The sequence below is a fragment of the Melanerpes formicivorus genome, unplaced genomic scaffold (assembly GCF_026170545.1).
Source record: "Melanerpes formicivorus ecotype bairdi unplaced genomic scaffold, bMelFor1.0.p_v2 SCAF_8, whole genome shotgun sequence".
NCBI lineage: Eukaryota > Metazoa > Chordata > Aves > Piciformes > Picidae > Melanerpes > Melanerpes formicivorus.
This window is the reverse complement of record NW_027142360.1, coordinates 21,578,389-21,594,004: the sequence shown is the minus strand read 5'-3', so window position 1 is coordinate 21,594,004 and position 15,616 is coordinate 21,578,389. Positions and strand designations below refer to the sequence as shown.

The window sequence follows — 15,616 nt, the reverse complement described above, 5'->3', positions numbered from 1 at the left end:
GTTTCCCCTCTGCTCCCATAAGACACAGGATAGATGGAGAATGCAGACACAACAGGGAACTGATACACCCCAAGCAAGACCAGCCCAACAATCAAGACAGACCATGGATTAACCCAGGGCTTAGAGCTCTTACGTTGTTGAGGACGGTGCTGGAGACACCACTGCTCATGTTGAGGCTGTTCCATAAGTGACTGCTGGCCCTCTCACAGTGACCCAGGGAGCTCTGCTGTCCATCTGCCTTCCCAGACAGTGAGGCCTGCATGGCTTTACAGACGTAGAAGGTGGCTTTCACCAGGGCATTCCTGAAAGAGAAAGGGAGCACTGCTTTCAAGCAGTACCACGTTATGCTGCCACAGGGCAGCCCCAGGAGCCGAGCTTGATCAAGCAGCAACTAGCATCAGCTTTCACCCTCCTACCTTCAAGGGCAGAGATATCATCATCTCTTAGACTGAAAAAAGATGACAGTCACCTACACAGGCTAAAAGGAAACTGGCAAAGACTTCAATGCAAAGAAGCCAAGATGGTGACACCAGCCTTTCCAGCAGCACATGAGTTTTGTTGCTTGCCTTTGGAAGGCAGGAGGCTGTGTAATTAGAACAAAGTTAGAAGACATCTCTCAAGAAGCAATTCTGACACTTTCAGTGCACTTCCAGTTCTAGTATCAGCCTACAAGCCTCGACCTACACATGAACTGCTGAGCACATCCACACTTGTCACGTTCTTGTGGCCCAGAGCACAGGAGGCGTGCAACTGCAGAGCGAGGCAGGAGTAGCCCTACATGATAGCATTAGGGGAAGAGCTACCCCTGCTCAGAAGGGGCAGAGGTTTGGAAGCTGTAGGAGGGGGCCTACGCACTCTGATGTCTCCAGGGTCTTTGGCATGCGCTCCACGTCCGCAAAGTGTGACCTGACAGCCGCATCGTCCCCGCGCAGCCAGCCGATTGCCATCGCCACCGCTGCCGACCACCACCGGCACACCACGTCGGGGCCTGCGGGACAGAACCACAGCAGGGCTCGGGTTGGACAGGACCCTAAATACCATCTGCCGTGGGCAGGGACACCTTCCACAAGAGCAGGCTGCTCAAAGCCCCATCCAACCTGTCCTTGAACACTTCCAGGGAGGGGGCATCCACAATTACTCTGGGCAACCTGCTCTAGTGCCTCACCACCCTCACTGTAAAACAAAGTTATTCCTAATATCTACTCTAAATCTACTGTCTTGTGGTTTGAAAACATTAGCCCTTGTCCTGTCACTACACTCCCTGATAAAAGAGTCCCTCTCCATCTTTCCTGTAGGCCCCCTTTAAGCACTGCAAGGCTGCTGTAAGGTGTCCCCAGAGACTCCTCTTCTCCAGGCTGAACAACTTCAAGTCTCTCACCCTGTGCTCACAGGGAGGGTGTTCAGCTCCCTGATCATCTTCACAGCCCTCCTCTGGACTCACTCAAGCAGGTCCCTGTCTTTTTTCAAGCTGGAGGGCCCTAGAGCTGAACACTGTACTCCCAAATGTAAATCATAAGCTGCAGGCCAGGATAGGACACCTGGCTCCATCCTGCTCATCGAAGTGGGCAGGTATCACCTATCCTTGCCAGTGCCTTCTGCTGAGATCAATGCTAACGATCCCAAACTGATCCCACAGGAATGCAGCCATCCAGGCAAACACTGAAATGTGTATGCAGGAATACAAAAGAACTAGGCATCAGGCAAACTCCTTGCACCTGACTGCAAGCAGAGTTTTGGATGCAGAGTTTGTATCTTGTCAACAAAAGTTTACTCTATCTACTTGTCTAGAAAATCTGTTAACTTTCTCCCCAACAAGGATCTCCACTCACCACTCCAAAATAACAATTCCACTTGTGTATACTGTGCCTTGGCACTTGTCACCATCAAGCCAGCAAATCAGGTTCCCTAATTAACTTGCTCTATTATTTAACAGCCCCTTCAAAACTTCCCAAAGCCTACCTAGAGCCAAAGCACATCTGCTGTGCTACTCTGTCCTGCTTTTAAATGTCATGACACTATTGATCCAAATATAGCCTTCCCTTTATACCACAAAACAATCCCTAGAAAAAGATATCCCTCATCTTCCTTCCCTGATTGCTCTGTACATTTTAGGTACAGCACAGTTAGCCTGTGCCTAAAGCTCCAGCAGCATCCAGAGATGCCAGGTGCTGTCTGCACCAACACCAAGCATGATGAATACTCCAGCAGTCTGCTACCACCCAAACCCAGATGAGCTCACAGCTCAGAGGGAGTCTACAGCTCTCACTGTCCTGCTAAATATACATGAAAGGACCAAACCAAGCACCTCACCAAGCACCTCCCAGTACATGCCCAGAGCTTGCCAACAGCAGGGACTGCAGATCTCTGGGGACTGAGGAATATACATGACAGCTGCTGTGGAAGTGAGGTCAACCTGTATTTGGTCCAATAGGTAATTAAGCGGAAAACTAAACCACCTTGTACCTCAACTGCAACACTGCCACGCTTGTTTACATTCTTTACCCTTCCTCACACTTTGCAGTGTCAGGAGCAAGCTCTCAGGTGAGGGCACAGGGTTCAGCTTGGAAGGTGCCCAGCAATGCAAACAACAGCAGCCCCACCTGAGCACTCAACATGATGACACAGTCCATTTGGAGCCTTCCCAACTACAATCTGGGCCACTGTACCACACCGTGGTGTGCTGCTGCTCAGCAATCACATCCTGCTCCAGGGACTGTGCTTCTGGCCTGGAGCTGGAGAAGTTGTGCTACGTTATCAGCAATAGCTCCTGCCACTGAGAGAGCTTTTCTTCTGCCAGACTTACCCAGGGCAGACTTGAGTACAGAACTGCTGGCAAAGGGTGGGGCTCCACTTCCCATTGAGTCCAAGAAAGAGTTGAGCAATTTCAGGTACTCCATGGCACTGGAGAACTCGCTGAAACAAGAAGCAAGGCAGACCTTTGCTACAGTGCCAAACAGGAGGGACCAAAGCCTGAAGGCATCTCTCAGCAGTCACAAGGCATTTTCATACTAGGTTTAAAACTGTCACACTTGCAGAAAGCTCAAACTTCACAAGGCACACAGCACTGCTGGACTGAAGAGACCACTCTGAGAGTGGAAGTGCACAGACTTGCTCAGGGAGAAACTGCCTCGCATCTTCCCCTGCAAGATGACCAGCACAGACCGAGAGTCAACCCCAAGGGCCTCACCTCAGCTACAGAGATGCTGGACATGACATATATTGCAAGTTGATTACAGACTCCTCCTTTTTAATCACTACCTTCAAAAGAAGCTGAACTACACTTCTGTGGGTGACTATTTGCATATATGCAAATATGCACAAATGCAAATGATAACACATTTACAGCATTGGTCAGAGGAAGGAGCACATGCAGCAATGATCTCATTTCCTGGAACATGCTACAGCAGATCTTGAGCTCCTACCCCTGGAAGAAGACAAAAAGCCTTGCTGTATTACTAAAGCTAGACCTTCCTACAAGGTGTCAGGACTCCCAGAGCTGTATTGACAATCCACCTCCCTCACACAAGTCCTGACACCTTCTCTCATCATCAACAGCAGCATCTGACTGCAAGCATTTGTATTGTGCAAGCAATTAGACCCAAGGGCTGCTCATTTCTCTGCAACAGTGCTAGAAAACAGATGTGAGATTGGGGAGGAAAAAAAAAATAGCTAAGCATGCAATATTTCCCTTATACAGATAGGGAAACTGGGATGTCTTCCCATTTGAGGCTTTTACCCACAATTTTGGGGACAGGATCCTTGCCTAGCTTTCTCACAGATTTCTGCAGCATTTGCCTGCCATCAGCATATCTGGAGATTAGCTAGAAACTGTGCAGAATCACTGGTAAAGGCTGGGGCTCTGCTTCCCATGGAGTCTACAAAAGACCTGGGCATAGCTCAGTAAAAAAAAAAAGCTGCTCTGATTTCAACCTATGGGCCCCTTTCATTTGGTCACAGAGCTTAGAGACTGACAGTTCTGGCCAACATCACCACTCATGCTCTTGCCACATGTCAGCTTGATTTTTCACTGCTGGTAAATGTGGCACTTCAGTTAGCAGAATACTCCTAACACATGAGGTACTGAGCTGGTGGGGGTCACTCTCCAAGCTGCCAGACCTTCACACTCTTAGAGCCCTGGATATCTGCTCTGGTCTATAGAAGTGGCAGGGGCACATTAACTGTAGTGCTCCTGAACGCTGAACTTTTTGTCAGTAGAGACAGCACAATCCATCCAGTTCAGGAATTAACCAGTAGAATAGAATAGAATAGAATAGAATAGAATAGAACAGACCAGACCAGATCAGACCAGGTTGGAAGAGACCTTCAAGATCATCGAGTCCAACCCACCATCCAACACCATCTAATCAACTAAACCACGCAACCAAGCACTCCATCAAGTCTCCTCCTAAACACCTCCAATGATGGTGACTCCACCACCTCCCTGGGTGCCAGCCAACACCAGAAATCCTTACTCTACCTGGCTGCACTTTTGGCTTCAGAGTTTTTAACAGGAAGGGGCAGAGCTCACTGTCTATGAAGCTGTGGTGGTCAGACTGACATTATCATTTCAAGTCTTCAACAAGGACTAACCACGCAGTTTGCCCCTGAGCATATGGTCAATGGTTATGAGCTCTGCCTCAGAGCCTGCAGCTGCAGCCAGCAGCCCCCAGCACAGGACATAAACTTACCATGGCTCCTCCTCCTCCTCTTGTCCTGCTACTTCTTTCCTAGTTGGAGGCTTCACAAGTGAATCCACCGCTCGCTCCAGCAGGTTCTCACAAAACGCCTGATGAACTTGTGCAATAGGATCAGCTAGAGAGGAAGAAGAAACCAAAATGTTTCACTTGAATGTAGTGACAGCCACCTCCTGACACGATCAAAAAGAAGAATCAAAACGCTGGAGAGGGAAATTCTTGAGGAATTCATCTAAAGACTAAGTTTTAGGGCTCTTTTTAAACCCTTTGATCCATTTATAAAGCCGCAGCCCTCGGCCAAACATCTCTCTGCCACTGCAGCCAAAGGGCAATGGCACACAGCCAGGTTCCTGGCACACAGCAAGACAGGGATAGCATTTCTCTGCAGAGAATCAACTTTAGTCACCCCAAAGCCACCTCCCAGACATTCAGGGCCATACCCAGGATGTGTTTCAGCATGTAGACATGAATGGGGTGACATGATACAACATACAAAGAGAAGAGAGCCGGCAGGCTCAAGGAGATGCCTCTCAGCTCCACAACCCCTCTTGCCCACCAAGACCACAAGCAGGGACACATACAAGAGCACAGTCTCCACCAGAAGTGCAGAGACTGCCAGGCTCAAAGTGCTGGGAGGCTTCACACTGAGGACGCAAGTGGCTCTCACCAGGGTTTCTCTGGGTGCAGTACAGGCTCTCCTTTGCAGCAGATTTCACTGTCCAGCTTCGCTCCACAAAAAACTTCTGCCCCAGGGGGTGACACAGCCAGCGCAATGAGTCAGGGATGGCACTCCGCTCTGAGCTGCACAGGCTTTGAGCCTGGCTTAGGAAGTAGCTCTGGGGAAAGGAGAGGCTCAGACTGAGACCAGCAGCCAGGGAAAGCGACACACCACAGGGGACAAAGGTCCCGTCGTAATTACAGCTCGTATCGTAATTGCAGGACATACTGTAATTGCAGTGCCAGCAGATGCCCTGAGCTATGGCAATGCCAGCTTGCAGGCCTTTCTAGAGCTCTGCCTGGAGGTGTGATGGAAGAGGAAGCAACAACTCACTGCCAAGAAGCCAAGTTTGCCTCCACAGCGGGTTTTCAAGCCGACTGCAGCTGTCAGGTGGATTTCTGCCATTGTGCTGGGTGGGATCTTTTCTTCTGCACACTCAGCCAGATTCACAGCACACAGGGCCATGTGCAAGCCCGAGTAAGCAGAGCTGGAGGGAAGTTTACCTGCACCAAGAGAGAAAGGAACAATGTTCACTTTTAATGCAGTAGCACCAGTTACTAAATGCTATGGTGACTTTGCAGGGCTACTACCCTAAAGAGATAGTGAGAGCCGACTTTCTGTTCAGGCAACAGAACAACTGCAACCAAGTCTTTCCTCCACAGGTATCAAAGTTAGTATCCACAGCTTCACTTCTCTGAGACAGCCCTGAACAGCTAAAGCAGTTGTGATAAACGAGCTTGTGGTGATAAGGCAAGGGGGAATGGACTGTAGCTGGAGGAGGGTAGATTTAGACTGATATTAGGAAGAAATTCTTCACAGTGAGGGTGGTGGGAAACCAAAATGGGTTTCCCTGGGAGGCTGTGGGTCCTCCCTCCCTAGAGGTGCTCAAGGCCAGGTTGGACAGGGCCTTGAGCAACCTGGTAGAAAGTGTCCCATGACCAAGCTGGGGACAGGAGTTGATCTGCTAGAGGGTAGAGAGGCTCTGCAGAGAGACCTCGACAGGCTGGACAGATGGGCAGAGTCCAACAGCATGAGATTTGACACATCCAAGTGCCGGGTCCTGCACATCGGCCACAACAACCCCATGCAGTGCTACAGGCTGGGGTCAGAGTGGCTGGAGAGCAGCCAGGCAGAGAGGGACCTGGGGGTGCTGGTTGATGGTAGGATGAACATGAGCCTGCAGTGTGCCCAGGTGGCCAGGAGGGCCAATGGCATCCTGGCCTGCATTAAGAACAGTGTGGCCAGCAGGAGCAGGGAGGTCATTCTGCCCCTGTACACTGCACTGGTTAGGCCACACCTCGAGTACTGTGTCCAGTTCTGGGCCCCTCAGTTTAGGAAGGAGGTTGACTTGCTGGAACGAGTCCAGAGAAGGGCAACGAAGTTAGTGAGGGGCTTGGAACACAAGCCCTATGAGGAGAGGCTGAGGGAGCTGGGGCTGCTTAGCCTGGAGAGGAGGAGACTCAGGGGTGACCTTATTGCTCTCTACAACTACCTGAAGGGGGGTTGTGAACAGGCAGAGGTTGGTCTCTTCTCCCAGGCAGCCAGCACCAGAACAAGAGGACACAGTCTCAGGCTGCACCAGGGGAAGTTCAGGCTGGAGGTCAGGAGGAAGTTTTACACAGAGAGAGTGATTGCCCATTGGAATGGACTGCCCGGGGAGGTGGTGGAGTCGCCAACACTGGAGGTGTTCAGGAGGAGACTTGACAGGGTGCTTGGTGCCATGGGTTAGTTGGTTGGGTGGTGTTGGATGATAGGTTGGACGCGATGATCTTGAAGATCTCTTCCAACCTGGTTTATTCTATTCTATTCTATTCATGTCAGTGGGGCTGGAGCCAGGTGATCTTTAAGGTCCCTTCCAACCCACACCATTCTGTGATTTTATGAAAAGTCACCAGCAAACTCTGTCCTGCTGTATTCATCACTACGTTAAAACTGAAGCCCTTTGCAGTCCACACCTGGGCCCACACAGATGTTAAGGGCAACTCCTTCTCCCTGGTGGCACGGCTGCAATTCACACAGCATGATTAGGCAGAAGGAAGTTCAGCTTGGATTTCTGATGTGCTGGGAGGCCTATTAACATTGCAAATTGGTTTGCCAAGGAAACAGCAGAAGCAGCCATTCACGAGCAACGTTCAAGCACTTCCTCAGAACATGTGCACATGCACAACTTTTCAAAGCATATCAACACCAACTGGCAATCTGCACTCTACACAGCTTGGGAAAAAATATTTCCCAGCAATTAACCCCAGCCCCTGCCTCCACATCATATTCCCCAAGCAATAAGGATGACACAAGCCTTTAACAGCAGCAAAGAGTGAATGGACTCAATCAGCTGCTGCTTGGGGAAGGCTCTCAGTCACATCTGCAGACTCAAGAACATGCAACTTGTGCCAGGTTACACCCATCCTTGGAGGGGGCTGAAAAGAACCTAGCCCCCAGATGGACAAAAGAAACCTGATCCAGGTAGGCAGAGAGAGGGATTTGGTTTCCCCCCTTCCAGGAAGAGGGGTCCCCTGGGTCAAAGGTCCATTCCACTCCCCCTTCCCATCCAGCAAGCCTATTTAAAGGGGCCCATTTCTTGGTTCACTCTTTCCCCCTGCCTCCCCTGCTCGACAGAAGGGTCCCTGCTGCTCCTGCTCCCTGAGTTACCACGTGGCTTGCCTCCATGCTGCATCTGCACTTCTAGAGAACCAAATCCATTTCCATCAAGGGAACCCAATGCCAGCTGGGCCTGGTTTTGTGTATTTTCCTATTTACCCTTTTCCTTATACCTTTGTAACTTTCCCTGTTACCCAAATGCTATATATATTTTGTTAAAAATTACCTTTTTACTTCCAAACCAATTCCAGACCATTTCTTCCATGATTTTACCTCTCCTTTCTCCTGCCTAATTTGCTTTCACTCTACCAGGAAAAAAGGGATAGGGGGAAGAAACCTAAATCTGTTCCTTTTGGACTCATGGAAAAGCTTTAAACCACAACACAGCTCAAGTCACTGCTGTTGCTTCAGTTGTTCTTACAAAGCTCCTCTATTGCATGAACCTGTTGTGTTTCAGCAAGTAGCTCCTGAAATGTGTCAGGCTGATCTTCAACAGCAGCCATCCCAGAGGAGGGAGGAGGGATACTCCCTGTATCCCCCAGGACCAGCTCTGAGCCTCCTCATTCAGCAAAAACGAAGACAGCAGCTCTGCCACCCCTGCTCCTACCTGTTATGTGGAGCTGATGGAGCTTGTGGTAGGCTAGAGCCGCATCCCGAGCGCTGGTCTTGGCCTCATCCTCGAAGCCTGCGTTGGCCTCCCTTGCCCGCCACTGAGGGGAGGTCCTCTTCAGCAGCCACCGCACCAGCGCCAGCTTCTGCAGGCTGTAGCGGATCACGTTCCAGGACAGGCTGCAGGCCAGGTCCAGGCGGGAGGCCGGCAGCGCTCGGCCCAGCACCGACAGGCAGGTCTGCAGGTTTGACGCAGCTGCGGCAAAATCCCCCTGCAAACACCACCACGGAAGGGTCAGCAACCAGCAGCACCATCACAGAGACACTTTGGCACCTCCTCAGCACTGGGAGAAAGACAGACTTGATGTGCAGACCAGGACAAAATGTTTAGCTGCGGGAAGTCAACACAGTCCTTCCTGGGGAGCATGAAGGCAATTCATAGCAGCTCCACCTGGCCCTATAGGTCTTTCCACACATGGCTCTGGTCCTGCACTGCCTGTGAGACACATCACCACTAGGTGAAAGGAGCTTCCCACCTTCTCAAACATGGAGTTCAGGGTCCCCATAACAAAAGCTAAACATTGCCTCAACCATGGAGCAGAATTCCAAGAGGATAGAGGACAGCAGACAGAGTCACAACGCAGGCCAGATTCTGGACTAAATCCAAAACCTTGCTGCCAAACATCACTACAAGATAACAGCAGCAAGGAACAAGGACAGAAGTTAGAAGCCTCTTACAGTGCCGATGTCTATGACTCACTAATTTAGTCTGATAGAGGACAGCAATCTGCTCAAGACAACCTAGCACCAGCTTCTCTGAAATCAGTCAGGATAATCCACTCGTGGAATATCACACTCTTGCAAGTGCCAGATCACAGTATCATAGAATTGCTAGGGTTGGAAGGGACCTCAAGAATCATCCAGTTCCAACCCCCCTCCCGTGGCCAGGGACACCTCACACTAGATCAGGTTGCTCAGAGCCACATCCAGTCTGGCCTTACAAACCTCCAAGGATGAGGCTTCCACCACCTCCCTGGGCAACCTGTTCCAGTGTCTCACCACCCTCATGGAGAAGAACTTCTTCCTAACATCCAATTTGAATCTACCCCTTTCTGGTTTTGTTCCATTCCCCCTAGTCTTATCATTACCTGACACCCTAAAAAGTCCCTCCCCAGCTTTCTTGTAGGCCCCCTTAAGATAGTGGAAGGCCACAATAAGGTCTCCTCAGAGCCTTCTCTTCTGCAAACTGAATAGCCCCAACTGCCTCAGTCTGTCTCCATAGGAGAGGAGCTCCAGCCCTCTGATCACCCTTGTGGCCCTTCTCTGGACACACTCCGGCATGTCCAGATCCTTCTTGCAATAGGATTCTCACCAGGCCACACTCACCCTGCTCTAGAAGATGCACTGCAAGCAAAACAAAAGCCAACTTTACCCGTGCCAAATCCAGGTCTGCTTGATTGCGGTGCCTCCAGAAGGTGACCGAGGACCTCGAGTGCAGGCGGGTCACCGGCTCCCCGTGCACCAGGAGCTTGATGAACACGCTCAGCACAATCACTCCATTCACAAGCCACAGGATCAGCGTGGGCATCATCCAGCCAAACCAACCACCCGCATCTGTGGGGGCATCCCAAAAGGGAAGGTACAAAGTTAATCCAGACACCAAAAGGCTAGCAACAGGATAAACACAGATCCAGAAGGATCTGAGCATTATTGAGGCTGGAAAAGACCTCTTGAGACCATCAAGTCCAGCCTATGTCCTAACACCACCACACCAGCTAAACCATGCTGCCAAGTGTCTTTTCTTAAAGACCTCCAGTGATGTTGACTCCACCACCTCCCTGGGTAGTCCATTCCAGTGCCTAATGCCTTTATGTGTGGAAGTGCTTCCTAATATCTAACCTAAACCTCCTCTGGCACAGCTTCACCCCATGCTCTCTTGTCCTGTCACAGGTTGCCTGGGAGAAGAGCCTGACTACAACTTCCCTTTAGGTAGTTGTAGAGAGTGATAAGGTTCCCCCCCTGAGTCTCCTCTTCTCCAGGCTGAACACCCCCAGCTCCCTCAGCCTTTCCTCATAGGCCCTTCCCTCCAGCCCCCTCACCAGTCTGGTCGCTCTCTTCTGAACCTGCTGCAGCACCTCAAGATCCTTCCTGAAGTGAGGGGCCCAGAGCTGCACACAGTGCTCAGGGTGAGGCCTCACCAGTGCCAAGCAGAGGGGCAGGTACCTTGCTATGCTTGCCACCCGTGGTATCAACTTCTGCAAAGACTGCATTCTGGTGAGGAAGCATTTTGTAGAATCATAGAATGGTTTGGGTTGGAAAGGACCTCCAAAGGTCATCTGGTCCAACTCCCTCTGCAGTCAGCAGGGACATCCCCAACTAGATCACGTTGCCCAGAGCCCTGTTGAGCCTCATCTTCAGTATCTCCAGGGATGGGCCCTCAACTACCTCCCTGGGCAACCTGTTTCAGTGTTCCACTACCCTCATGGTAAAGAACTTCTTCCTACATCAAATCTGAATCTATTCCTCTCTACTTTGAAGCCATTGCCTCTCATCCTGTCACTACAGGCTTTTGTAAACAGTCTCTCTCCATGCTTCCTGTAGGGCCCTCTTCAGGTACTGGAAGGCTGCTCTAAGGTCTCCCTGGAGCCTTCTTCATGCTGAACACCCCCAGCTCCCTCAGCCTATCTTCATAGCAGAGGTTTTCCAACCCCCTGATGATTTTCATGGCCCTCCTCTGGACCTGCCCCATCAGCTCTTCATCCAAACTCCAATCCACAACATTCCCAACCAAATATAAATAGCTGGTTTACAAGACTAATTTCTAAAACCAGTGAGCCAGCACTGAATTTTCCTCAAGTACCTTGTACTCCCATTTTTATCAGGTACACCCATAAGTACTCAAATACTCCAATGTCATTTCCTAGTCTTAATTAAGTTACAAAACAACACTGAGGAAATTTATTTACCAGCCAGGGAAATGACAGGATGCCTACAGCACATCCTGCCCTCCCCAGATGTACACTAAACTGTTGCTGTACTCTAAACTATGAACATTATGGAGCAAGTCTATTGAACAAGCCCCTTGCAAGACCCTAACAGCAACTGTTTCTGAAGTAATTCTTCACCTATTTATCATTTACATCAAAAGATATGTTAAAAAGCAAACAGAAAACCAGTCAGTTACCTTAAAACAAATACAAAGTGACCATGCTTCAAAGACTGATGAGCACATGAGGATTACCCTAAACTACTTTTCAAGAGTCTACCCTGAGAGTCCAGGCTGCTGGCTTACAAATGGCTTCCCCTTCTACCTCACCACTCCAATCAATGACTGATTTTGTGCAAGAACAACTCTGGATGTGGGTGTAAACTGGAACTGTGCCCAAGCACTCTCAGCTGGCTCTCCTCCCAAGCCTAGCCCTGCAGTTACTACCCCACCTCAACCACTAAACAAAGGTCATACAACTCCGTGAACACACAAACCCACCCTCTCCCTACTGAATCAAACTGACAGGCCACCTTGTGACCTGCAGCTCTGACAGCTGGAGGTGGTCTTTAGGGAGACCAAGGAAGCTTGGACACTCTCTGTGGTCTAAACTGCTCTGCTTCATTACCTGACTCAATGGTCAGCACGTTCCTGCCCGAGCCGTGGCGCACCAGGCTGTCAGACTCCGGGGTTCCTCGGGCGTCCAGCAGGGAAGTCAGAGGGTTGAAGGAAAGGCAAAGGAACGTGAGAGCACAGAGGAGCATGCGAGAGCGATCCACCATGCCAAGGGCCACGGGAGGAGAGTCAGGCTCATCTTTAACCTTCAAAGGCATAGAGTGAGAGAGATGTAAGAGGAGAAGAAAAAAACAACAAAAACTTTTTAGCATTCTGTAGACCAAAAAAAAAATGCTTCTGTCAAGAGAGAGGTAGGGAAGGAGCAGGAATGGAACACATTCTAAACTTTGCTTTTAAGATCAAGATCAGCAAGAACTGCAGGGAAGCTTTCCCTAGCTTAGCAAGATAAAGCTGAAGCATTTGAGTGCCTTCGCCTTCCTTCTGCTCCCAGTCATTTCAGTTATCATTAACCGGATTAGTGTCTTAGGCAAGGATTAACCTCTGCTGCCCTGACTCTTCTGAGGATCTCCCAGAAGAGCCATGTCTGTGATAGCCACAGAAACCTGCCAGCTGAAGACAGCTAACAGCTTTCTGCTGCTGTCGTTACTTACGGTCTCATTTTTAACCACAGCTGATGTCACCATCCATTTCAAAGTTCTCTGGCTTTATTCACTGGATATATATATACACCTGGAAAGCCAGGGGCTCTTTGGGTCATGAACACACACTGTAAGTCCACAGAGACTCTACAGGAGCTGAAGCTTAAATGCAGTTCTTCTGGCAGCTACAGTATGGCTCAGATAATAACACTCAGGTAGCCAGCTCAGTCATTTAAGACAGCCATGCACTTTCTACTTGCCAAGATGTCTGCTGGTTCTGCTCTTGAGAAGTAAGAGAATTTTTCTTTTGCCCCTTACATATGCCTGAAGTAGACACCTTGAATCTGACAAGGGGAGCCACAAATACCTTTGCATCATCGAGGAGAGGGCTTCCTGGTTCCGAATCAATGGAATAGGGAGAGAAGCCAGCTTGGGAGCCAGAGTCAGAGGCTGGAGGAGACATCAGCAGCACATTCTGGTTGAAGTCATCTATCTTCAGATCCACATCATTGTCAACCAGACTACTTAGGTCAATGCCCTTCAACAGCTCTGCCAAAATAAGAGTGCATTATGTCTATGGTTCTCAACCCTGCGTCCTGCCAGTGCCACCGGCACAACGCTGGGCATTGTGAGTGCAATGTGCACATCATCTGCCTCTGTCAAGGATAAAAAACTGCAGGAGGCTTCCTACATTCATGCTGACTGCCTCCCCAACTTACTGTTTTTTTGGTTAGCCAGCTTCAGAACCATGTTCTCCTGCCTCAGCTTATGGTTGGCCTGCTGCAGGTACTTAATGTAATCGATGGCTTTTCTCAGGACTCCAGACTTGTGCATCTGCAAGGGATTAAAAGTTACAGGAAATCTGTATGAAGAGTGTCAGAGCATTGCTTCTGCTTGTAGGGGTGCTACAACTCTTTGCTAGGGGAAAAAATAAAAGGGTGTAAAGGACCACCAAGCAGCTGCAAAGAAATTCATAGCAGGGCACACTGTGGGTAAGGGTATCCTACTTTGAAAGGCACACAAGGACTGGGGTTTCTGAAAGATCTCATAAGAACAGTACTGTGGAAACAGTTGAACATCCAAATTACAACAGAGTTCACATCTAGGTTTCAGCCAGAAAGAATCCTTTGCAAGTAACAAAGCCAGTGGCTCTCTTCTGGGATAGAATAAAATGCTGGCTGTTAACCACCATTCAATTCTGAGATAAGTGGTCCCCTTTTTGCCTCATTCCCTTGGCCACCCCCAAGAAAACATTTGCTTCCAGCAGCAGTTTTGCTTGTAAACACAAGCCCACAGTGCCATGAAGGCAGTGGACAGTACAGATGGTTTTAAAATGTAAGCTTCCAATTTCACCCCGCAATAGGAGGTGGCTCCACTAGAGCACATATTTGTACAGAGGCCATGCAAGGTATCCAGACTGCCACTCCCTGTGAAGCCAACAGGACAACCCTGAGTATATGGTGTGAGAAAGCTTCTAATATTAGAGCAAGCAGGAGTTGTTGCAACTCAGTATCTAATGGAAACAAATTGGAAAGTTCTGTAAATCCTTGTCCCTGCTGCAGTCATATGGAGAAAAACAATTTCAATTAGGCAAGCTCTGGTTAGGCAGACTTTTAGTCTGGAGAAGAGAAGACTTAGAGGGGACTTAATAAATGTTTATGAATATTTGAGGGCTGGGGGTCAAGAGGGAGGGGACAGGCTCTGCTCAGTTGCATCCTGTGGTAGGACAAGGGGCAATGGATATAAACTACAGCACAGGAGGTTCCACCTCAACATGAGGAGGAACTTCTTTACTGTAAGGGTCACAAAGCACTGGAACAGGCTGCCCAGAGAGGTTGTGGAGTCTCCTTCTCTGGAGACTTTCAAGACCCATGTGGATGCATTCCTGTGCAACCTGTGCTAGATTCTATGGTCCTACTATGGCAGGGGGGTTGGACTCGACGATCTCCGGAGGTCCCTTCCAACACCTAACATCCTGTGATCCACTTGGGTATTCCATCTAAAGAGCAAGTTTAAGTTAGGCCTAACAGAAGAACAAGGTAAAGCTTATTTTCAACAAACAGCACAGTAGTACAGGACAACAACTGTTTTATAGGTGACCCTTCCTGAATACCATTAGCAAACTCTCCATTGCACATGTGCCTCTCACCAGCCTGATCCCAACACACGTGTGCATACTCCTAACAGTTGCAGGTGCCCAACTGCTTCATTTGGTAAAGCAACAAGCATCTGAGAACCAAGCATTCATGACACTACATTTGCTCTTATCCCATGTCTTTACCTTGGCATCTGTGCCCATGACAAGGTCCTTCAGCTCAATGATCTTGTCATTGATGGACGACCGGTAACGCTTCTCAATGATGTTGTGAGTTGTTCTCCTCTCTCCTTCTTTAGGCGGTTCTGGTTGCTTGACACCCCCTGGAACTTGTTTGATAGGCATCTTTTCTTGTCCCACCATCACTGGCATTGTTGTTAAAATGGTGCCATTGCTCCCAACAAGGGTCTACAAAGACCATGTGTAACAGGCATGGTTTAGAGAAGGTTTATAAAAGGAAATGGAGTAAGTGCAAGAAGAATCAGAAGACATTTGTACAGCTCAGAAAAGGAGAGGCATGCCAATTTCCTGTCACCTCCCTTAGATGGCGTTATCACTGGCACAGCAGTACACACAAAAATCTGCCACACTGCCTTCCACCCTAGTCACTGTGGAGTAAGAGCATCTCTTGGTCAAGAGCATCAATACCCTTGCACCAATGCCATGCTCTGTTCATCTGCTAAACAGAGAAATGCACCAAGA

General features: G+C 49.4%; 1 protein-coding gene across 1 annotated transcript in view; it reads right to left on the bottom strand.

Moving 5' to 3' along the window:
• SREBF2 (sterol regulatory element binding transcription factor 2) overlaps positions 1-15,616 on the bottom strand; it is a 30,954-nt gene that overhangs the window by 6,400 nt on the left and 8,938 nt on the right. Inside the window, exons 5-16 of the mRNA XM_068142570.1 lie at positions 15,101-15,322; positions 13,539-13,653; positions 13,187-13,368; positions 12,234-12,426; positions 10,052-10,233; positions 8,618-8,891; positions 5,746-5,915; positions 5,362-5,530; positions 4,689-4,812; positions 2,804-2,913; positions 856-988; positions 134-302 (exon numbers count right to left, since the gene is read on the bottom strand). Coding sequence (XP_067998671.1) covers positions 134-302; positions 856-988; positions 2,804-2,913; positions 4,689-4,812; positions 5,362-5,530; positions 5,746-5,915; positions 8,618-8,891; positions 10,052-10,233; positions 12,234-12,426; positions 13,187-13,368; positions 13,539-13,653; positions 15,101-15,322 — 2,043 coding nt within the window. The remainder of the gene's footprint in view (positions 1-133; positions 303-855; positions 989-2,803; positions 2,914-4,688; positions 4,813-5,361; positions 5,531-5,745; positions 5,916-8,617; positions 8,892-10,051; positions 10,234-12,233; positions 12,427-13,186; positions 13,369-13,538; positions 13,654-15,100; positions 15,323-15,616) is intronic.